Source organism: Macaca thibetana, chromosome 11, assembly GCF_024542745.1.
Source record: "Macaca thibetana thibetana isolate TM-01 chromosome 11, ASM2454274v1, whole genome shotgun sequence".
Lineage (NCBI taxonomy): Eukaryota > Metazoa > Chordata > Mammalia > Primates > Cercopithecidae > Macaca > Macaca thibetana.
This window is the reverse complement of record NC_065588.1, coordinates 43,983,063-44,007,050: the sequence shown is the minus strand read 5'-3', so window position 1 is coordinate 44,007,050 and position 23,988 is coordinate 43,983,063. Positions and strand designations below refer to the sequence as shown.

The window sequence follows — 23,988 nt, the reverse complement described above, 5'->3', positions numbered from 1 at the left end:
AGGATGCAGTTTTAAACACTTCGGTCCTCAGATGAACCATCTGGCTCTATGGAGTCAGCCTAAACTGTCTTCCCAGCTCCCATCCTTGCTCCTGACCTAAAATTCCACTAATGGGGGAAAGAGCTCCTGCCCTCAAAACACCATCCCATAGCCAGTTCAGCTGGACACCAGGAGAACCTAGCCAGGCTGCACTCCACTCTGACAGCTTTGGCTTCAGTTAGGGTCCACCCAGCTGGACACTTGGAAGGGACAGACCATTCAATCCCAAATTCTGAGGTATCATCCCTTCCCAGACCAGCCAGTGACACACTCCTTTGTCCCCTAAACAACAGGAGTCAGAGATATGTTTATGTGGTGCCTATCCAGGGAGGATGAGGATTCTGATGGGCAGTGACTCTGCAGCCTGCTTTTAGGTTGTGTAAATGAAACTTATGCAAATGAAGCAGCCATTTCTGCTCTTACTCCCTATAACCAGCTTCCTTCTGGGAGAGAAGGGCCAGGCTCACTCTTTAGTTGTGCTTCCGGGCCAGATGCAGTGGCTCACACCTGTAATCCCAGCACTTTGGGAGGCCAAGGTGGGTGGATCACCTGAGGTCAAGAGTTCGAGATCAGGCTGGCCAACACAGTCTCTACTAAAAATACAAAAGTTAGCCAGGTGTGGTGGTGCATGCCTATAATCCCAGCTACTTGGGAGGCTGAGGCATGAGAATTGCTTGAGCCCAGGAGATGGAGGTTGCAGTGAGCCGAGATCACACTACTGCACTCCAGCCTGGGCGACAGATTCCATCTGAAAAAAAAAAAAAAAAAAAATATATATATATATATACATATATATAGCACTTACGGTGTGAGCCCTTGCAAAGGTTGCTTGCCCTAGGCTTGTCCTTCTCTCTACCCCTGAGTCCCTATGTTTGGACTCCTCTCTACACAGCAACAGGTTGGGGGATTCTCTTAAACCCACCAGCAACTGTTCAACCTGGCGCGTGGGCAGGAAACCTCGAGATTAAAATCTGATAACCTGGAAGGGATTGTCAGATCCAACCCCATCATTTCAGATGAGAAAGCTGAAGACCAGCGAGAGGAAGAAAATTCTCCTGTTAAAGCACACTGGATGAAGACGTGCTCCACTCCCAACCTCCAGAAAAAAATCACTGATAGAGTGGCCTCCACTGTTCACCAGTTTTGCCTTTGTATATGATATTTTCTTTTCTGAGAGGGTTGAGAATCCCCATGCAGTGCTCTTTCTGGCAAGGGCATCATACTTTGCAGATTTTACCTTTATTATCGTGGAAAACTTGACAGTCACGGGGAGCTGTTCCTCTTCTTTTGGACTTGGAAACAAAAGAACCTCACTGGGGAGGAGTTCTAGAGGAGAGGAGTGTAAGTGGGGGTGAAGGGAGCGAAACCCTGGGCTCCCAGGGGAAGAAGAGTGGGCCTTCAGTTGCCTTTAAGAGGCCTCTTGCCCCTCCCCTGCCTCATAAGGACTCTGAAACATTTAAACCCCAGAGGCTGACTCAGTAAGAGTCATTTGCATAATATTTTAGGGTGATTTAGCCATGCGCAGCTACATGTGGCTGATTTAGCTATGCTGGGCTTGGTGGTAATAAGAATAGCCCTGGTTCTGACAGACACATCCTATATGTCTCTGTCCAATGACCCCAACCCTTGCTTGGGCACTTAAACTGCTTGTCAAACTTGGACCAATCACCTTACTGTGTGCCAGTGTCATGCTAAGCATCAGGAATTTGAAGATGAATCCAACCTGTGGCCCCTTGAAAAGTCAGGTCTGAGACTTGGAAGTAGGTGTCTGTTTGGTGGGGATCACCCAGAGATCAGCCCATGGGTGTCCCTAATTTGGACAAAGAACCCCCCCAACTGGAGCCATTTTGGTGTGCCTGCCTGCATGACCTATTTTTAAAGCTGCAAACAGCTAGCATTACCTGTTCTCAACATCTGGCATTACCTACCTGCTTAGTCACCTTCCCTCAGGCTTCAAACAGCTGTAGGGCCCCACCTCCTATCCATCTAGGGTCCCTCCCTTCCATTTTTCTTCCTGAAAGGATCTGGAGACACCAGCTCTACAAGTCCTGGTGTCTTTAAAAGGATCAGCTTGAGGAATAAGGCTCATTTGAGAGCTGTGACATTCATCTGACTCTAGTGAAAGTACAACAGCCACTCCCTTTTTGGCCTCCAGCTGGGCACCATGAGGGCCTGCATCCCCCTGGTATTGGCCGTGCTGTGCAGCCTGGCCTGGGCTGGTAAGTCACTATCTGGCGGGCATGGGATTGCTGGCAGGGCGGGATCTTGCCTAAAGAAGCAGAGAATTGGGGAACTGGTAGAGGGCAGGGCTATGGGACAAGGGAGGGTAAGCTCTGTTCTAAACCCACAGAACTCTTTTGGGTTGTCCTTGTCTGAGGGTGCAGGTGTTGTTCCTGGAATGGATTGGACTATGTGGAGAGAGTTGTAGGGCTGATGGTCTGATTTCATGGAAGTCCCTTCTTGACACCTTGGAGGATCAGCCCCAAACATCCCTTAGTCCAGCCTGACTTTTGATCTCCCCAAGATTTTGTTGTCTGGGGCCACTGTATGGTATAAAGCTAGGGATGGGTTCCATGGGGTCTAGTGGCCTGGCTGCCCTTGGTCACTCCTTCCACTGCCCGGTGGCAGGTGAGGTTGTCTAGGGTGTGATCTTACTTTGTGTAGTGCCTTAGGAGGTGGGCAGGCTTAGGAGGAAACTGGAAGGATCCTTAACCAGGAGGTGGGCCACGTCCTATCTGGGGCTGTACAGGGGTCAGAGGAATGGATCTCTGTTGCAGTGTTAGGGGAATTAAAGAATAGAGAAGGGACCTGGCCCACAGTTATAAGAGGTTCAGGGGATGGGACTGGCAGAGGAACAGGACCATGTTCTTGTTTAGTAACTGTGCAAAATGCTGGTGCTGATGTGTTAATTGGTAGCTAGTGGGTGGGTGGGAAGGACTGCCAAGGGAGGGGCTGAGCTGAAGAGTGTAGGGAGAATCCTCCTCTGCCCACAGGAGAAAGAATCTTTCCACTGGGTTACTCCTGTATGGGACTGTGGAAAGGATTAAATGAGATAATGTATGAGAAGCACCTGGTGCAAAGTGAGATCTCAGTGAATTGGAAATTCGCTATGATTATGACTATAAATATTCTTGGGACAAATTCCACTTGGGGTCATTTCCAATGGGGTTGTGGAAAGGAGACCCCTAATGGGATTTTTAAATGGAAAACCCTTGGAAGAAGAAGTTGTGCCTCTCAACTGTGGATGAGATAGTGTGCCTTACCAGGAACCAGCTCTGCCTGGGCCCTACTGGTGGAGAGGGAGTGGGAGAGCATGAGGGTGGGCCTGGGAGCCACCGGCCTCAGCCCTGTTGGTGGGAAGGAAGGTGGAACCTGGGGGTGCTTAATGTGGAGGGGTGGCCAGCAGTCTTGGCATATCCCAGCCTTAGGAAAGGAGAGCAACTCTGGACATTTGGTCCCTGGGAGGACATCCCTGAGGGCAGAGGTAGCAGTAGCTTTAGAAGTGCAGGTGGAGCTCTTGCTGCTGGGTCAGAGGGCAGTATCTGCTTCGTCTGTGGGATGGATGGGAAGTGAGGTCAAGTGTGTGAGGCCTCCTATGGTGGCAGAGAAGAGGCTCTGCACTTGTTGATACTATCCCAACATCTCAGAACTGAGAGGCAAGAATATGAATCACACAGGGAATCATTGACAGCCTCAGGTCCTCCTTTATGAGCTGGATGTCTGTGGAGAACCTTGGTTGATTTTTTTGGTTGTGAATGGAGGCAGGAAGCTAGTCCAAGGGGTGAGGCTTCTTGGTTGACTAGGTCTCCATGGAAACAGCATCTGGGGCCTTCTGAGAGGTACAGACATGTAGAATGTCCCAGTCATCAGAGGGGCTGAGCGCCAGTGTACAGGGACACTGTGTCCACCCAGGCTTGGGACCAAGCTTTCTTGATGGCCTATGGATAGGGAGTGGCTGTTCTGGCATATTGAAGTCTTAGAAAGTACAGAGAAATTGAGCATTTCATAGGGAATGGAGGAAGAATCTGAACCCAAGAGAGGAAAGACTCAAATGAAGAAAGGCAGAGAGTCAGAGAGGTGAGGCAGAGGAACAAGAGGCACAGGTTACTAGAGCAGTGATTCAGGCACCTGGCTTGGGGAGCAAGGCTTACTCAAGAGTATTGGTGTCAATGGCACAGTGTGGGGGTGCTAGAGTGAGTTAGGGTGACTAGTTACTCATCAGAGTGTCCCCAGAACGTCACGGCAAAGTGCCTGTGAGGAAAAGTTCCTCCCACCCCTGCCCTCCACTGTCAAATCCCAAGGTCACCTTGGAGCAGACCAAGTGCACAGAGAAATGTGAGAAAGTGCTGGCATGGGGCTCTTGCTGGAGACAAAGTTTTTGAGCAGAGATGAAAAAGCCCACTCAGCTTGGGCCGGCGGGGGTGCTCTCCTGCACGTCCAGCTGACTGCTCGCTTGCAACCCTTCTCAACTGGTGCCAGCTGCTGGAATGAAGTGAATTCTTTCCCTGGACTCTGCTGATTTGGCCCATTAAAAACATTGCCCTGATTTGCCTGAATTCTCTCCCTTTGGATTCTGGGTGTACTGCCAGGCTGACTGAGTAGGGAGCTGATGGGCTGAAAATTTCTCCTTAAGATCTTTGCATTCAGGCTCCAAGGGAGCATCATTTAACATTCAAGAGGAGTTCCTGTGGGCCTGAAGGAACAAGTGGCCTTGGGCCTGGTCTCTTTTAGGAACTGGAAACCTGCCTTCCTGGCCACCTTGGAGGCCTGACAATGCGAAGTTGTCTGAAGACCTGGGTTAACCTTGACCCGATGCCTCTCTGATATAAAGAATACAGACCTGTAGTGATGAAGTCAGCCGGGAAACCAGCAACACAGATGTGCTGACAACCCAGCCCAAGGGATGGCCCTGTTGAAACCCTGGGAGAGTGTCAGCTAGATTAAGTGTGTCAATAGGGCCACCACACAGGGAAGACTTCTCCACCCAGTCTGAACACTTGTCACTTGGAAGATGGGCATGAAAAATTGCCACCATTTATTCACCTGACAAATACTTCTATAGTACTACTATGTGTCACTTGCTGTCCTAAGTGCTTTACACATATTAACTCATTTAATTCTTATAAATATTCTATGAGATAGGCTCCATTATCATCCCACTCTTACAGATAAGAAAACCAAGGCACAGAAGTTTAAATAACTTGCCCAAGATCACATAGCTAGAAAGCAGTGGAACCAGAATTCCAGCCTCAAGCAGTTTGGCGCCAGAGTCTAGGTTCTTAACCTCTCTGCTATGCCGTCCCTCATTAGACACAGTATCAACCCTAATCCCAGAATCCAATACTAGGGACTGGTAACTAAACCCAACCTCTAATATTTGAGCTCTAACCACTCCAGGCTTAAATTAAAATACTATACCTGTGTTGAATCATAACCAGAACCAAGCCCCCAAACAAAACAGGGATTATTCATCTTTTCTCATCCTGACACATTCCTCAACCCCGAATGTCATCTTAAGTCTATTCCTGTTCCTTACCCAAATATCAATACAAAATTGTTAATTTATCAACTAATTTAACTCAAGCCCAAATCCTAACTGTAGTTCTTAACCTAACTAACCCCAACACTCGTCCAAATTAGGTTTCAGTTTCCTCACTGATACAAATTCTGATGCCGATGGTAACTCTGACTCTGATCTTGACATTCTCGGTAACCCACAGTATGACCTCTGAAGCCAGCGTTCGTGAAATCCAAACCTCAGGAACCTCAAATCGAACAAAGACTCTTATCACCCTTAAAGCCCAGAGTGGATAGTGGGTTTCCACTGTTCCTTCAAAATGTCTTGTCTTACGTCCCTTGTGACCAAAACCTTGCTTCTGCAAACCATTTGGCTGCAGTGGGGGATGTGGTCTGTGGTTACACAATAGAATGCTAGGCCAGAGCCCAATTCTCACCCGTACCCACCTCATTCCCCACCCTGAGCATAAATTAATCTGAATGTACTCCAAAGATGGGAAAGAACAGAAAGATGTGACACAGGGGGAAAGAGGGTACAGAGAAGACAGATGAAGGGGAGAGAAGAGCAAAGAAGCAAAGAACATAACAGGGATGGGATAAGAGCCCGGGGAAGGTCAGAGGGCAGGGGACATCCCTGGGACAGCATCTACATGATAGGTGAATGGGGCCTGTGGGCCACACCCAGTTCACAGACCTATTTCTTTGGTGTGCTTAAAGTTTTACATGGTTGGAAAATTTCACATCAAAATGAAGATTTATCTTGGAAAAAAAAATGGGAGCTCTGGCAACACTGAGCCCACATCCCAACATGGCAACAATCAGCTGGAGCTGAGCATCAGCTGCGAATTTCAGATGGAGCATTGCTCTCAAGCTTGTCACGGTCTCCATTTCTTCCTACTGCCTCAGACCCTGCTTCTTTACTTGTTTATGTTCTGGGCCTAACCCAAATGCCTATTTGGGTTTGTAATCCTGGTCTCTTTGATGAGCCTTGAAATATTTGGTGGGTGTTGGGCGGTGGGGAGGAGGCTTATGTTGTGCACGGGAGGCTGTGGATGTACTTCTCCCTTGCAGAGAGTAATGCCCTTCCCTGCCAGGTACACTCCTGTCCTGATCTGTGAACCCTCCTGTAGGAGGCACCTTGGGGAGGAGAACAGGGTCTCCATAGAGCTGAGTTTGTGACCTTTACTGACTATAGGAAAAATGGAATCCTGTGCATCTCGATGTAATGAGAAATTTAACCGGGACGCTGCCTGCCAGTGTGACCGCCGGTGTCTCCGGCATGGGAACTGCTGCGAAGACTACGAACATCTGTGTACTGGTGAGCCTCCTTGTGAGACGAAGGCACGTCCAGCCTGTCTAAGGGGCCATTGGCCTGGGTGTCCAGCAGGCCAGAGCAGCGTTCAGAGCTGACAGGGGCTCTAAGGATCTGGACAGAAAGCACCGAGAGACAGAGGCAGGGTCAGGACTTTGGCCACCACTTTTCTCAGGTTTTCTAGGATGCCCCCAACTTAAAATACAGTAGATGTCATTTACCTAGAATTCTGTCTGAACTACCAGTATTAACAATATCTTGAAAGTTTAAGTACCAAATTCTAAAAAAGGGTAAAATGATAAAAATAATATTTTAGTATGTATGACATTACTAATTGTCATTCAACACTTTAAATCACAAAAATGTAAAAATGGTAGCAAACTCTCACAACTCGTGTACCGCCAGGAAGACTGCATGGTGTCATCACAGTGACGGACACGATTCATACCACTCTTCCTCTAGTGAAGGGACCACATGGCACAACATCTCCATACCGTCATTTCCAGCCCACCAATTAGAACAGGACATGCGCCACCTTTAACTGCATAGTTTTAAATGAATACTTGAAAAAAATAATGTATGAATAATCAAATTGTTTAGGTGCTTCCAATGTTGTCAACTCCCAGATTAATGATCTTCTGCTTTGTGACATCATTACCTAACGTGGCTCCAGTGAGCATGTTTTCACAACTGGGAGTCAGAGTGCATGGATTGCCAGCACTTAGAACACAGCCTGACACATAGTAAGTGATCAGAAGATGTTTGCTGACTGAATAACAACTTGACTGGTAGTTCTGATGGTAATAACTTTTCAGTAAACTCACTAGTAGATTCTGAATCACTTTGTCACAGTATTGTTTGTTGGGTGTATGGAGGGGACTGGGGGGGTATTATTCCACTGTGTGATAAGAGAGGAACTCAGAGTCCCCAGGAACATTTCTCCCTGCCACAACCACCACCAACCTCAAATCCACCCTTCTCTGCCCAGAGCTGAGCTACAATCACTCAGCTTGCAGGTGAAGGGAGTGGGGCAGCAATAGGAATGTGCTTTTCTGAACATGCCCTTTCCCTAGACACAGTCTTTGTGGCCATTTCCAAGTGGGGCGAAGAAAGAAGGGAAGTTGGAATCTCAGGAAACAGCTCTTATTCCTTGAGGCCCTGAGAATTTACCCTGAACTCTGATGAGAAGTTTTTCTAGGTACAGGATGTTCCTAAGTGAGGGCCTTGTCATTAGGACAGCATCAAGGCTCTATCCATCTGTCAACTTTTGTTAAATCAGAGTTTTCATCACCAAAATCAGAGTTTTCAATCCAGATGTGTCACCTGGGGAAATTATTTTCCTTTTTTATAAGTTTTCTATAATGTGTCTTCCATTGGAAACATCTTCCATTTTCTGTTTTCATCCTCATTATTTGGTGCCCGTCCTTTGGACCCCAGCCCCTGGTTGGGATTTGCACCCAGTGCCCTTGCTTGTCCCCTGAGGCTGGGGGAGCAGAGAACTAGAAACCAAGCAGCAGGGGAATTCTCAGGTTATTGGTGACTTTATTTTTCTATTTACCTGCAGAGGACCACAAAGAGTCAGAGCCATTGCCACAGCCAGAGGAAGAGACAGAAGAGGCCCTCGCCAGCAGTGAGCCTACCTCCCCAAAGGGGGGCCCTCAAGATAAAGCAGGAGGGACATGAGGGTGACAAGGAGGGGCGGCCATGGCAGTGGCACCAGGCACAGGCCTTAGCCAGATGAGAGAGGCTTGCTGGACTCTGGGAACCTGGGCAGGAAGAAGCCTGGTGGGGCTCAGCCAGCCTGGGGGGGCTATGGGGGCAGGGTAGCTAGGAAAGAAAGCCTGAGGCCTGGAGAGGGAAGTGGAAGAGATTTTATTTTTAGAATGGGAAGATTAGAAAAACAGCATGCCAGAAAGTAAAGATCGGCATCAGAAAGGACTTCCTGACTGTGAAGGGTGTGCACGAATTAGGCTTGTTTGTTTTCCTTCCCTGGAGATCTTTGCTGGGCAGAGTCAAGAGAGCCAGGCTAGGGAAGGACGGCCTGCGGGGTGTTCAGAGCGACCTCTAGAGGTCAGCCCGGGACACACCTCCCCTGTCTTCTCAGACTTGTACTCGGCACCCACCTCCTGCCAGGGCCGCTGCTACGAAGCCTTCGACAAGCACCACCAATGTCACTGCAATGCCCGCTGCCAAGAGTTTGGGAACTGCTGCAAGGATTTTGAGAGCCTGTGTAGTGACCACGGTTAGTCTTCTGCTCCCTTAGCTAAGCTGCAGAGACAGAAGGACTCTAGAGCAGGTTCTCAATGTGTGGTCCCTGGACCAGCAGCAACAGCAATGTCTGAGAACTTGTTAGAAATGCAGACTCTGGGGCTTCACTCTGGGCCTACTTAATCAGAAACTCTGGAGGTGGGACTCACTTTCCTGGTCTACCAGGGCCTCCAGGTGATTCTGATGCATGCCCAAATGTGAGACTCCTCCTAGGGGGAAGGGGCCGGGGACATTCTGTGGGCAATGCCTGTGCTGATTTTACAGGTCCTTTAGGCTCTGGGCCCCTGTCTACCACTAGGGTGTCCAACTGTGGCTCCCCTCTGTCCATGCTGGCTTCTTGAAGGTGCCCAGGAGGGGATGCACACAGACAATTTCCTGCCCGCCCCCCCTTCCCTCTGGCTCTGAGGCCACCCCTCTCCTAATTCCTCCCAGAGGGCTTCTCCCACAGCAGTGATGCCATAACCAAAGAGGAGATTCAGAGCATCTCTGAGAAGATCTACAGGGCAGACACCAACAAAGCCCAGAAGGAAGATATCATTCTCAATAGCCAAAACTGCATCTCCCCGTCAGAGACCAGAGACCAAAGGGATCGCTGCCCAAAGCCGTGAGTTCCCGCAGTTCCTCTTCCTACCCCCCAAATCTCGCCCCCATCCTTGCTTCTTTTGATGCCTTAGGTCTTTTATCCTCAAGTCAGGCAGGATCAAAGGGAGAGCAGAAAAAAAAATAGGTCTCTAGAGACAAAGCCATCTTGAGTGACTGTGGATATCCAGTTGGGAGGGTTTCTGTGATTAGCCAGGTTGAGGATAGAACAGCTCTTCCAAAACATGAGGTAGAAGAAAAGTGACCTGTGGCTTTCAAGAGTACCCAAAGTGCCCCCTCGGCTCCTGAAGCCAGCCCTCGCCTGCCTGCCCCTGGCCTGTCTAGAAGTCTCTGGAGGGGCTGCTGCCCCGTGTTTGGGGCTCTCAGTGGGTTTCCCACTGCCTCCCCCAGACTCTTCACTTATGTCAATGAGAAGCTGTTCTCCAAGCCCACCTATGCAGCCTTCATCAACCTCCTCAACAACTACCAGCGGGCGACAGGTCATGGGGAGCACTTCAGTGCCCAGGAGCTGGCCGAACAGGACGCCTTCCTCAGAGAGATCATGAAGACGGCAGTCATGAAGGAGCTCTACAGCTTCCTCCATCACCAGAGTGAGTGAGCACCCCCAGGCCCCAGGGTGCACGAGTCTGTCTGAAGGGAGCCAGGCGGGTGGGGGAGGGGAAGGTTAGGAGGGCAGGTGAGGAGGCGTTGGGGACTCTGTGGAGGTCAGTGTATATCTGGGAGGGATGAGGGATGAGGCCAGGGGGAAGCCAAGGAGAGGTTAGGAACCCAACCAGGAGCTGACACATCCTCTGGCTGGCTGGCTTGGAAATCACCCCACCTTTGACTTCATGTTAACTGCCTTATGCATGCCCACCCTTTGCTACAGTCTCAGGGTTCTCTGCTGGGCATGAGCCTCCCCTCACATCCCAACCCCACCCAGGGCACGTCTCAGTCACCTCTGCGATCCAGGAGTTAGCGCCATGTTTCAGACAGGTAGAGTCACTGACTCTACTCCCTCCTCCTGCACTAAAGTCCAGGAATCGGGTTGGCTGAGTCCAGCTTTTGGCTGGGGAAACAGCATCAGAAAATCAACAAAGGTTCAGAGAGGGAAGTCCTATCGGGAAGAGTTGTGGTTGGAAAGCCTCCAGATAGAGATACATTAGAGTCAGACCAAAAAAGATTTTGGCCGCAGGACTTCTTGGCATGGGGTTGTGTTTGTTAGTGTTCTGCAGATTCCTTTCCCAAAATCCAGGCAGCTGGGCTTTGTCTGAGGGGTGGCTCTGTCTGGGTCTTCCCTCGTTGTCCCTGAGAGTGCCTTGGCTCAGAGCTGCTGCCTCCCTTAAGAGTTGGTGACACTGTTTTTAGGTAAAGTGACAGTGACACAGAGTGACTCTATGAAGAAGTTGCAATCCTGTGCTGCCCCCTGGCGTTCTCTTTGTAGTAAATACACAAGAGAATCTTGGAGGTCTAGACTGAGCAAGGGCTTTTCAAATGAGAGAAATGGAGGCCAGACAGGCTAGACTTATCTGAGGCCACAAATGAGTTGGAAGCAGAGCTGGGGCTGGAACTCAGGGTTCCGATGCCAAGGCCAGGCTGTCCCGTTACTGACTCTCTCCTCGCCTCTCTCCTTGTCCAAATCCCACTTATCCTTAAAGTTCTATAATAGTTCATATCCCACCACATTTGTGAAGGCTGCACCTGCCCCAGCTCACTCTGGCTTTCGGCACCTCTGCAGAGTTTGGAGTGTGGTCCACAATAGCCTTGGGTCAGAGAGATTTGGTTTAAATCTTGGCTCTGCCACTTGCTAGTGACTTGACCCTGGGCAATTTATTTGATCTCTCTGGGGCTTCCCTTTGAAATGGGGTTTTTGAGGATGACTGCTTATAAAGCACCCAGTAGAAAGCCTGGCACTCAGTCCGCGCTCAGTAAGGGTAGCTATTCAGTGTGTGAAGCCATTCTCTGTTATTTTTTGTATATTTAGTCTTGTTTTCCAAATGTGTTTCAAGTCCTTGAAAGGAAGGAATATGTCTGGTATTTCTTTTGTATTCACCGTACAAAATTGTGGGCAGTGAACAGTCAATCTTTGATGGTTCCCTCATTGAAATCTCCAGCCCTGAACTTTCCCAAGGGCCTTTTCAACAACTCCACTTAGCTATCTAACTGATATTCACACAGAACTTAGTGTAGAAAGAATTTTTGGTTCCCCTCTCTTCCTCCTTACCTGCTCGTCTCTGGGTCTTCCCCATTTCATAAATGGCAACATAACCCATCCGGTTGCTCAGGCCAAAAGCCTAGTAGTTAGATTTAATTGTTCTCTTTACCTCAAAGTTCCCTACTCCCATCTCCTCCATCAGTAATGTCCATCACTCCGACTTCAAAATATGTCCTGGGCCTACTGCTTCTCTCTCCTCCTCCGGAGTTAATACCACTATCTAAGCCCCATCAACTTCTTACATGGACAAAGCATAAGCCTCAAAACTAATCTCTCTCTGCTTCCACTCATACCACCCCATTGCCTTTTTAACATACACAGCCAGGGTGATCTTTGAAATGCTCCTATCATACAATTCCCCTGCTTAAAATCCTTCAGTGGCTCTACACTACCAAGAAGTTATAGAGTTGTTAAAGAGATTGGTCTCTGGAGCTAGACTGAGTAGACTCAAGCACTGTCTCCACCTTTCATTAACTGTGATCTTGCATGAGTTTCATACTTTGTCTATCTCAGTTTCTTCATTTCTAAGTTGGGGATAATTAGTATCAACCTTATGTGAAGATTCAATGTGAGGATTCAGTGTTACATTGAAAGCACTTAAAATGGCACTAAATGGACAGAAAACAATTAGTAAATCTAAAATATTTTTTGTTTTATTTCTATTTGCCTGAGATCTGACCTTCTTGCCATGGCTTGAAGGATCTGACCCCTGGCTGCTTCTCAAACCTCCTCTCCTACCACTCTCCTCTCCTGCTCCAGCCTCACTGACTTCTTTTGGTTCTTTGAACAGCAAACTCAAGTCTGTCTAGAGCCTTTGCTCTTGCAGTTCCCTCTACACAGAATAATCTTCCCCCCAGTTCTTCTTCTTTGTGTAGCCAGTTCCTTATCCTTCAGCTCTCTGATAAGTACTACCTTCTCACAGAGGCCTTTCTGTTCTTCCTTTCTAGAAGACTCCCCCCTGCCTCCTGCCCCCAATGTGCCAGCCCTTTGCCGTCATTACGGGCTACTCTGCTTCATAGCACCGATTTGAAATCATATTTCTTATTGTTTACTTGTTTATTATTTGACTCCTCCACTGGAATGTAATATAGATAGAGACTATGTCCTTGCTATTCCCAGCTGAATCCTCAGCCTTTAGATCTGGACCTGGCACAAAATAGGCATCCCATAGATAATCATTGAATAAACAGCTGAACACATTTGTTGATTGAACCCCCATGTTTCTTGACGTGTGGAACAAGTAGCTCTTTAGGTCTCTGTTTAGCGCTCCCAGGACCTGGCCCTGCCTCCCCTCTCCAAAACCCTCTGTGTTCCTCTCTGTAGATCGCTATGGCTCAGAACAAGAGTTCATCGATGACTTGAAGAACATGTGGTTTGGGCTCTATTCAAGAGGCAATGAAGAGGGGGACTCGAGTGGCTTTGAACATGTCTTCTCAGGTGGGAGCACTTTTCTTGGAAAGAAAGAGTTGGAGGGATGAAGAGGAATGGTTTTGCTCAGGAGCAGGGCAGCCCTGGGTATGGATTAATCAGCAGTCCAGCCAGCTAGCATGGAGGGACCCATACATTCTCCCCCACCCAGATGGCCGGGGGAGGGGGGTGTCTGAGGAGCCATTCTGAGAAACAGTCTTTTCTGGAGTACCTAAGGGGGAAAGAAGACCAGATGCTGGGGCTCCCCAGGGGACACATCTGGGACAAGACACGTGTCTGGGAGCAAGTTTGCCTACCTCTGAACAGTCCTTTGCTTCCAGAGCCTGGCCAGCTGCTTCCCAAGAGGGCCATGGTCTGTTCCCCCCTGTTCTACCCCATAAAACTCCCACCAAGCCTGGCTTGCTGCTGGAGTAATGGCTGAGAGAGGTCATCAGGATCGCCAGAAGGAAGGATTCTCCCAAGGGCTTGAGCCAGAAGGGGTGCCTTCCTGAGGTGAGAGATAGGACTGTGAGAGACTCTGGGGGCTCAGAGCAAGGGGCCAAGCAGCTAGAAGTCAGAGACTGGAGAAGGGGGAAGCCTTGGCATGGGGTGGAGAAAGGGGATTGGAGGAGAGGGTGGGGAAGGAGCCCAGATTATCCATCTTGGACTCTTTATTATAGGTGAGGTCAAAAAAGGCAAGGTCACTGGCTTCCATAACTGGATCCGCTTCTACCTGGAGGAGAAGGAGGGTCTGGTTGACTATTACAGTCACATCTACGATGGGCCTGTGAGTACACGACCTGGAAAAGCCTTGTCAGCGCCCAGATGTCCTGCTCTCACTCTGCATTCCAGTCAGACTTGTCTCTCAGCCTGACTCTCATGGGGCAACCCCAGGCAATTGTGACTATGATGTCCTCACCTGCTGGACAGCCAGTTTAGCCAGCCAGGACACTGGAATTCCCTTCCAAACAGAGAAGGCTTAACTGCAAGGGACAGGAGGCAGGAGGCACCATATTTGGGTGGGAGCCTGGAGCCTGGGGAGGATTCTCAGAGGGAAGAACAAAGATATGCAATTACTCCCTGCCTCAGCTTCCTTAGAATGTGGCTGAAAATTTCAGCCTGGCTAGTCTGAGCTAAACTTCATACACTTTATAAGACAGAAACCTTTGCTGCCCAGTACCAGAAAATAATTTGGGGGTAGTAAACTATCCTTCTCTTCCATGTGTGAGGGCCATTGGGAATAGTGATGTCCTTGATACCCAGAGATGGATCCTATGGATAGTGATTTTGGCCTTCCTGGTAGATGTGCACTAGCAGCTCCAGGCAGAGGGTCTGGGTGGGCTCAGACACCTTAGCAAGGCAGACTGGCTCCTCTATTTAAAGAATCCAGTCTCCCTGGAAGGTTCACACAGGCCCCTAATGGACCCTCAACAAACACTGTCTGACTGTTGCCATTGGGCACCTGTTCTACTCCACTCTGTGGCACTCACCAGACCCCCTTTCCTGCCCTTCCCTCCACAGTGGGATTCTTACCCCGACGTACTGGCAATGCAGTTCAACTGGGACGGCTACTATAAGGAAGTGGGCTCCGCTTTCATCGGCAGCAGCCCTGAGTTTGAGTTTGCACTCTACTCCCTGTGCTTCATCGCCAGGCCAGGCAAAGTGTAAGGACAGGGCCAGCCAGGCCTGGGGAGCAGGCTGGGGCTGCAGGCTGTCCTCAGCCAGCACAGAGTCAAGAGACTTGGACTCTGCCACAAAGAGGCTGAGAGGGTTTGGACAAATCTGTGCTTTGGGCCTCAGTTCTCTTGCTTGAACAATTAACTTTCTGGATTGGTTTGGTGGCTGCCAAACTTCATCTTAGCAGCAAAACTATCTCCCCTCATCCCCTCAAAGTGAAATCTTACATAGGACCTTAATATATGAAATAGAAATGGAGTTGTCCTGGGGCTCTCAGCCTCTTTATTTGTGCCCTGAGGCTACTTAGGGGAAGTAGAGCCCCAGAAAGTACCACTAGGAACCACGGGGCCTCATGTTCTCTAACATTCGGACACATTAAGTTCTCCCACTTCTGAAACCCTAAGCAAACATTTAATTTCTGAGGATTTCACCTCTAGAATCTGGGATTTTGGAATACTGCTCTGGGAAAGATGAGGAACAGCATTCTTTAAGAAGACAAGAAATAAGGCAAAGATTTTGAAATGGCTCCTTGCACATGGGGAGCTGGAGGCAGCTGCTGAAGAAAGCAGTGCCAGCTCTGTCTTTCAGGCTGTTTAAGCAGAACGGAGCCCTTCTGCTTAGGTTGGGCTTGATCCTTCCAGTCCAGGGAGAGGCAGGGTGAAGTGGGGAGCCCCTCTGATTTCAGGATCTTTCCCCACAGGTGCCAGTTAAGCCTGGGAGGATATCCCTTAGCCGTCCGGACATATACCTGGGACAAGTCCACCTACGGGAATGGCAAGAAGCACATCGCCACAGCCTACATAGTGTCTTCCGCCTAATAGAACTTTGAGCCAGAAAGGGGTATGAGGGCTCTTGCAAGACTGAAGTGCTATCTTCTCCGGACTAGAGAGAAGAGGGAGAGGACTGGGAGGGATCACCAAATCTCAAAGCAATGAGAAGCATTCCTAAATCCCAAAGTGCCCACATGGGAAAGAGATAAAATGTACAAATTAGAAAAATTGGATAAACAGTCAAACCTTTATCCTCTAGAATTTTGGCAATGTAGACTAAGAAACAGAGTCCAGGCAGAGAAGGTAGGAGCCCTCCATAGCTCTCTGCCCTCATGTGTGGGGGAACTAGGAAGAAGTCCTTTGACCTCCCCAGGCCTCATGCTTCCCTTTAATGTAAAGGGAAGGGGTTTCCCCACTTTCCTCTTTTCGGGGTTGGTGAAAGGGCAAACCCTGATATTTTTACTCTGATAGTGTTTTCAATTGTTCTTAGGAAGAACAGCTGATAGAAATTCAAGATTACTATAATGGCTGTTATTATACACAGCTCTGTAAACTACAACTCAGCCCTGTGTTGCAATCCTCAAAGAAGTAAGGCCACAGTAATCAAGCAAGGGCCTTTGGTTTTTTCCAGCGTTAGATCCTCTCAGAACAGAGTCAGGGAGAACTCCAATGCTGAATGGAGAAGGGTAATAGGTTGGTGCAGTGAATGGGCTGAGGGTGGGGTGGCCTTCTCCAGGCCTGAGTGTTTTTGTGTCCAGCTCAGTATCTGCATCAAGATGTTTCCCACTTGTGGATATTTAGTGCAGCCACAGACTTGTATTTTGATCCCCAATGTTTTTTTTGAAAGAGTTCTCCTCATAGGAGGAAGATTCAGCATCAGAAAAAGAAGGAACCCACAGCTTGGTGTCATTAACATAATTATTTTAAGGCTTATCCAGCAGGCATAATTTGAGTAACTCTAGGAGACCAGAGAGACTGTGGTTCCCTATTTTAACCTCAATTATGCATTTGTCCCCCAACCCCACTGAGAACTAAATGCTGTACCACAGAGCCGGGTGTGAACTACAGTTTAGAAGGTTCAAGTTTCCAATCAAAGTCATGGAAGAAAACTTGAAATGAGTGTCTTCTTTGTATATGGTCTCCCTCCACTGTCTGTCTCCCTGCCTTTTCCCTGGAGCAGGGCTGGGAATGATACTTTTACTCTAGCGTTTTTTCAGAATGGCTTGAAGAATGCGGTATCTGGGTGAAGTCCCTGTTGACTCACTAAGTCTCTCTAGCCAAGAGGGGAAGAGAATTCTGTAATATGAAGAGTGGAAGGAGCATTGCATACAGATAGTGAGGCAGGGGGTAAATGGAGATTGGTGGTCCCCATCCCCAATAACCAGTTCCCTTGATCACATACACAGGAGTATAAGGACATTTCTGGATGTAGCTTCTGTGGTTGCAGAGGTTGACTACACTGGGGGAAGAGGAGATGCTAAAGAGATACAGAAAAAGACTTCTTATCTGTAAACAGATTGCTCAAGCCACAATGCTAGAAAATAGTCAGATATGAAGGGATACCTCTGGCAAGTTTATAGACTGCAGATGGATGAAACAGGGCTGTGTCCTGCCCTTTCCCAGGGATGTTCACAGTCAACGGGCAAGACAGTGAGTCAGCAGAGCACAGGGGTAACAGGTACAGGCTCTGAAGTCATGTTGCCCAGGTACCTAGCCAGGCTCTGTTGCTTACTGGCCATATGAGCAAATTTCTTACTTATTCAGATTGTTTCCTCACCAGTCAAATGGGGATAATATTACCATTGTTGTGAGATAAGGAATGTGAAATAACATGCTAGTCTTTCTTATAGTAATAATTGTCTCACTTATGATACAGATTTAATTTTATACTGGGAGAGGCAATTTACTATCCCTACTATCAGCCTTAACCTTCACCTACTGGTGCCCAGTACTTGTGCTCTTCATAGGCCTCTTCAGGTCTTCCAGGTAGTCCAGTAGGAGACAGAAAGACAGAAATGTAGGAGACAGTACTGTATTCCAGGGTCTGGGCCTTAGCTTTGCAGGAGAGAAGGGTAAGAACTAACATTTGTTAAGCTGTTACCATGTCCCAAGCTGTGCTAAGTAGTCCTTTTATATTCATTTTCTCAATCTGGTGGGTATTTTTATCTTCACCACTTTAATTTTACCTAGACAACTGAGGCTCAGATTAAGTCACATTCTTAGTCAGTAGCAGAATCAGGATTGCAAATTCAACCCTTTTCCTTATGTTGTAGTGAGCCTGGATTTCTAGTAGTATCTACTCACTTATTCATTCATTATTTTAAAAATAATATTTATTAAGACCCTTTACAGAGGCTGCTGGTTACCTCTCAGTGTCTACTCTCCTCTTCTTCCTTATTCATTGAACTCTTAGTTTTTAGGTACACAAATGACTGTCAAGAGTACAGACTCTTGACCTCCCTTGCAACTGGAAGTAGGCGTGTGTCTATGTCCTTACCAATGGCATGCAAAAGGAAGTATTCTTAATGGGCAGGGGGTACCATTATTCCCACTCTTGCCCTTTGCTGCTGATGGGATTTCAGACAAGATCATGGGAGCTTGAGCGGCCAGCTTGAACCATGAATGAAAGCCATGTGCTGAAGATCACAGAGCAGCCGGGAAGGAGCCTGGGTCTCACACTGGAACTGTCACACTAGTCCTGGATTGCTTATATTCAGTCTTATATGAAAGAGAAATAATCTTTCATGTTTAAGCCACTCTTATTTTGGGCTTTCTGACACATGCAACCAAACTTAACATAGTATCTCCATAACAGGAAGTTCCAAGGTTCATTTTCTTCCTAAAGTTACTTAGCTAATACTTCCTTTCTTAAGATTTACATTAACTGTCAGACTCTTTAACTATTTGAAAGATCCCAATAATTGTTTTGGATATTAAAATTAATAGCATTTACAATCATTAATTGCAGCATTTTAATGTTGCAATAATAAACACTCCTGTTTATTTCCACTGACCATTACAATTTCAACATATAAAACACATAAAGAGGTTTGTCTCTTTGAAAATAACTATTCAGGGCCGGGCGCGGTGGCTCATGCCTGTAATCCCAGCACTTTGGGAGGCCGAGGCGGGCGGATCACAAGGTCAGGAGATCGAGACCATCCTGGCTAACACTGTGAAACCCCGTCTCTACTAAAAATGCAAAAAATTAGCCGGGCGAGGCGGCGGGCGCCTGTAGTCCCAGCTACTCGGGAGGCTGAGGCAGGAGAATGGCTTGAACCCGGGAGGCGGAGCTTGCAGTGAGCCGAGATCGCGCCACTGCACTCCAGCCTGGGCGACTAAGCGAGACTCTGTCTCAAAAAAAAAAAAAAAAAAAAAGAAAATAACTATTCAGGTATTAATGGTAAGTTCAACTGAGATGACTGGAGTAGATGAATAAAAGAGACATAAAAGAAAGGCATGATTTATACATTTTGTTGAAATCCATTTGAAGATAACTGCCAATAGAAGTGGGGAGGTCTGCATGGAATCTAGGAAAGACCTTAAGGTGGCCTAGGTCTGAGCTCACAGCAGAGAAGGCTGCCATTGCAGGCACAGGTTTTGTGGGACAGCAAGAGCCTCAGAATTAGGTGATGATGACCATCAAAACCATTTGATTAACTTTTCTCACTTTGACTCTATATTCATTAAGCTACCTCTGATTATTATGTGGTTTGAGTGAGAAAAAGAGAGAGAGAAAAGAGGGGTCACCTAAGGGTCTATGAGGTTTTACCAGAGTAGCCAGCTAGCTCCCTTATCTCTCATCTCAATCAACTCTGCCAGAATTAATAAACCAAATGTGGTTGCTTTTGTTAAAAACACCAATCAATCAATATTTGTTTTTAAATACTTAACAAAAAAATTCTTAAAAAGTTCTCTATCTCCCTAATACAACCAAAGAATAATTTCATTAGTAAATATTTTGATGTACACTTAATGATTTGACCACCATGATTTTAAAATACAAAGATACCAATAATTAAACAATGGGAAGGATGTGCTAATGATATGACCTTGTAAGAAAGGACCCCAGCCTAGTTCTTCATTAATTAGCACCTGGGTTAGTGGCTTCCAGCTTCAAATGCACAGCTGTATCCTATGCTTTAAAAAATTCTGATTGGCTTCACTCAAGACTAGTTACATCAGAATCTCTGGGATAGGACCAGGAATCAGTATATATATATACACACACACACACACTCACATGTATATATATATACACTCCCTAAGTGATTCCAAAGTTCAGTCAAGACTGAGAACCACCGATCTGGATTTTGAGAATAATATTTGAGGTTACAGTCCTGTTTTAAATGAAAAGTTTCATTAGTTTGTGTTTGCTTTTGTGGACTTCTGCAGTTATTTTTGTTTTGCTTTCGTTTAAGAGTTGTCATTGCAAGGATGACTCCCTCACACGGGAAGCAGAAGCAAAAAGTGTTAAAAGTTTCGTTCTTTTTTCTCTGATAAGTCAGGGCATATCTAAAGACAGAGTGTAACACTGGCACATGTCAAAGACAGACTCAGAGATAGATTCACTCAGAAAAGGAGTTTACTTGCAAAAGATGCAAGGGAGTTAGACGGAAGGACTAGTTTGCCAAATACCAGTACTTCAAGAAAAACAAAAATACCCTAAAATTAGCAGGATTACCAGTTGACAGTAGTCTGTTCATGGTGGAAAAACAGTAACTTTCTCACATGGTTATACTCACAAAGGTCAGACAAATCGTTAGACATTAGCAAGGTAAATATTAGAGTTTAAACTGTTTGAAGGGAGTCCAACGAAATAGTCAAGGTTTTATTGTTTTGGAGATCAGAAAATCAGGATGATCCTGCAGTTTTTGGGTTATCCCCTATTAAGTTTAGTCATATTGGAAGGAGGCAGAAGGCTCAGATATTGCTTTTACATACCCTCAAGCCACCAAGCTGGTTCCATCCTGAGAAGGAAGTCACGAAGCTTACTTCCTGCGCGCGCTCAAGCCCAGGCTAAAGGGGGCGGGGCGAGGCCGCGGGGACTTGTGGGAAAGCGCAGGAGGCGGGGCTCTGCGTGAGTCACTGCGGGGCTGACGGGGCTGCAGTGCGGCGGGTTACGGCCTGGTCAGGTGAGCGGGCGTTGCGGTCCTCGCTGCCCGGAGCAGCGTAGGAAATCCTTGGGGTGGCCGGTGGGAGGAGAGGTAGCGGTTATGGGTAGCGGTGAGGCGGAGCGGGCTAGGGCTAGCGGTGGAGGCGCACGTTGAGGCGGCGCGTCGGTGTCCAGGGTAGCGGCGTCCCGGGGTGCGCGTTCCCGGAGGGGCTCGCCCTGGCAACACGAGCCTACGCGCTCTGCTTTGCGGACGGACCCTCCACCCTGCTGCCCGGGGTATTGGGCGATTTGCAGTGCTCGGGAAGGCAGAGCCGCCCTCCCGCAAAGACGGCGGTGGGACCCGCCCCCTTGCGGCGTGGGTGTGCGGCGTTCGCCCGGACAGCGCGTGTGAAAGTGATACCCCAAGCGCTGGAAGTTTCTGATTGCTGGCTCGCACCCCTGCCCCATCGCAGGGTCCCTAGGAGAGTTTTTGGGCCTGCTCGAGCAGCAGCGGTGATGGGTGAAATGGAAAAGCATCTAGCACCCGTCAGTATCTGACTGACTTGTTGCGCTTTTATTCATTTATTTGAGTCCCCGACAAAGCGTTGTACCAGTTTTGGTTTTGAATGAGATGTACATGTATGATCCAACATGGACACTGCCTGAAAGAAGCTTAAACCTAATTTAGTTGTTGAGGCTACGGGTCAGAAGACCTATCTGCATCTGCAGCTGTCCCTTCTTAGTGAGGTATTTTTCACTGTCCTAAACAAATATTTTTCTAATTCCGTCTACCTCCCTCCCACCTTCTCTCCCCTCTCCCTCAAGCTTTGAATCTTCTTCCACCTTTTTGGAGACTTTGCCCCATCACTCATCCTTTTTCCTGTATCTTTTACTTTGTTCCTCTTCCCCCAGACTGTGCTCAAGAACAAGTCTTACATTATCAAAGGCAAATGTACTCTAATTTCATTTGCTTAACTCATTTCATTCCCCCCTCCTTTTTTTTTTTTTTTTTTTTGTCCAAGGCTGGAGTGCTCTGAGGCCATCACCGCCCACTGTAGCCTCCATCTTCCGATTCTCCCACCTCAGCCTCCTGAGTAGCTGGAACTATAGGCACCCGCCACCACACCTGGCTGATTTTTATATTTTTGGTAGAGACGGGGATCTCGAAGTGTTGCCCAGGCTGATCTCGAACTCTTGAGCACAAGCTATTCCCCCGCCCCCCAACCTTTGCCTCCCAAAGTGCCGGGATTACAGGCATGAGCCACAGCGGTTGGCCTTCCGCCCTTTAAAAAAAATCTCAATGAAACTCTGAATAGAGGTCAGGCGTGGTGTCTCACGCCTGTAATCCCAGCACTTTGGAAGGCTGAGATGGGCGGATCACTTGAGGTCATGAGTTCCAGACCAGCCTGGCCAACATGGTAAAACCCCGTCTTTACTGAAAAAAAATACAAAAATTGGCCGGGTGTGGTGGCCTGCACCTGTAATCCCAGCTACTCGGGAGGCTGAGGCAGGAGAATCACTTGAACCTAGGAGGTGGAGGTTGCAGTGAGCTGAGTTCGTGCCACTGCACTCCAGCCTCAGCGACAGAGGGAGACTCTGTCTTTTTTTTTTTTTTTTTTTTTTTGAGACGGAGTCTCACTCTGTCCCCCTTGCTGGAGTGCAGTGGCTGGATCTCAGCTCACTGCAAGCTCCGCCTCCCGGGTTCAGGCCATTCTCCTGCCTCAGCCTCCCGAGTAGCTGGGACTACAGGCGCCCGCCACCTCGCCCGGCTAGTTTTTTTGTGTTTTTTAGTAGAGACGGGGTTTCACTGTGTTAGCCAGGATGGTCTCGATCTCCTGACCTCGTGATCCACCCGTCTCGGCCTCCCAAAGTGCTGGGATTACAGGCTTGAGCCACCGCGCCCGGCCAACTCTGTCTTAAAAAAACAAAAACAAAACAAACAAAAAAACCCCAGCAACTCTGAATAGTCTTTTTTTTTTTTTTTTTTTTGAGACGGAGTCTCGCTCTGTCACCCAGGCTGGAGTGCAGTGGCCGGATCTCAGCTCACTGCAAGCTCCGCCTCCCGGGTTCACGCCATTCTCCTGCCTCAGCCTCCCGAGTAGCTGGGACTACAGGCGCCTGCCACCTCGCCCGGCTAAGTTTTTGTATTTTTAGTAGAGACGGGGTTTCACTGTGTTAGCCAGGATGGTCTCGATCTCCTGACCTCGTGATCCGCCCGTCTCGGCCTCCCAAAGTGCTGGGATTACAGGCTTGAGCCACCGCGCCCGGCCCTCTGAATAGTCTTTATGTGACTAAACATAATGCACTTTCTTTCCCTCTATGTATTCTCCGTGCCATTTGGCACTGCTAACCTCTCTCACTTTCTTGAACTCATTTTTTGTCTTCTGTGACAGTACACTCTAGGTTTTCGTCCCAGCTGTCTAGGTGCTACTGCCTACTTTTTTCTTCCTTGGCATCTCTTCCTCCGTTTAGTGTTCTCCAGGTTCACTCCATTCCCAGTTGTCACAATGGTTAAACATGGCCACATCCTTGATTCTAGCTTCTACCTTTATGCTAGTGACACCGGCATTTATCTCTAGTCCTATATAGCTACCTATGGAATATCTCCTCGCCCAATTAGCATATCCCAAACAAATTCAGCATATCCCAAACAAATAATCTGACTTTCTGTTTGCTCTCCAACTGACGCCTCTTTTCCTTTTAGCATTGTATTTCTTGACTCAAAATGGCATCAGTAATCTTACCAGGCTCCGAAGCCAGAAATCTAGGCCTCTGTTTGAGTCTTTCTGTGTTCTCCAACACCTCAGTCTGATCAGTCATCAAGTTCTTTTTATTTTACTACCTTGATATTTTCATATAATTTTCAGAATATAGGTTATACCTCATGGCCTGCCATTTCAAGTCTGTCCCATGTCCACCTCTTTAATCTTCTCTTTCTTCATTCTCCCTTATAATTCCTCACTCTGCCTGCCCTTTCCTCCCTGTTAGTCACTTGGTGGGCCCCTTTGAAATCCAGCTAAGTTCCAACACCTCTGGGGACTCCTTCCTTGACTCTACCACCCTACCATCTGATCCATGCCTATTTTTTTGCAGTCAGTTCCGTAGCATC

The 23,988-nt window shown here is 47.9% G+C and overlaps 4 protein-coding genes across 9 annotated transcripts in view; 2 read left to right on the top strand and 2 right to left on the bottom strand.

Annotated features, from left to right (window-relative positions):
• The window catches only part of TMEM106C (transmembrane protein 106C), a 259,203-nt gene extending 248,056 nt beyond the window's left edge, over positions 1-11,147 (bottom strand). Inside the window, exon 1 of the mRNA XM_050746948.1 lies at positions 11,138-11,147. The gene's annotated coding sequence lies outside the window, so the exon portion shown is untranslated. The remainder of the gene's footprint in view (positions 1-11,137) is intronic.
• SLC48A1 (solute carrier family 48 member 1) overlaps positions 1-23,988 on the bottom strand; it is a 1,155,028-nt gene that overhangs the window by 56,106 nt on the left and 1,074,934 nt on the right. The window contains exon 1 of one of the 4 annotated variants that reach the window (XM_050746965.1): positions 12,781-12,784. The exons of the other annotated variants lie outside the window; for them this stretch is intronic. The gene's annotated coding sequence lies outside the window, so the exon portion shown is untranslated. Of the gene's footprint in view, positions 1-12,780; positions 12,785-23,988 lie in introns of those variants that run through there. 4 annotated transcript variants of the gene reach the window in all.
• Positions 1-23,988, top strand: part of RPAP3 (RNA polymerase II associated protein 3) — a 71,527-nt gene that overhangs the window by 7,679 nt on the left and 39,860 nt on the right. The window contains exon 2 of the mRNA XM_050746895.1: positions 20,872-20,919. The gene's annotated coding sequence lies outside the window, so the exon portion shown is untranslated. The remainder of the gene's footprint in view (positions 1-20,871; positions 20,920-23,988) is intronic.
• ENDOU (endonuclease, poly(U) specific) lies at positions 844-16,900 on the top strand. 3 transcript variants are annotated; one of them, XM_050746931.1, is made up of 10 exons: positions 844-2,258; positions 6,752-6,874; positions 8,433-8,498; positions 8,973-9,110; positions 9,569-9,740; positions 10,127-10,326; positions 13,254-13,367; positions 14,018-14,124; positions 14,859-15,001; positions 15,715-16,900. In XM_050746931.1, exons 1-10 carry the CDS (start codon positions 2,204-2,206, stop codon positions 15,830-15,832), a joined length of 1,236 nt encoding a protein of 411 aa, XP_050602888.1. In that variant the 5' UTR covers positions 844-2,203; the 3' UTR covers positions 15,833-16,900. The 3 variants fall into 3 exon arrangements, with proteins under 3 accessions (XP_050602888.1, XP_050602886.1, XP_050602887.1); XM_050746929.1 differs by having other exon boundaries at positions 844-6,874; XM_050746930.1 differs by lacking the exon at positions 844-2,258 and having other exon boundaries at positions 6,816-7,611.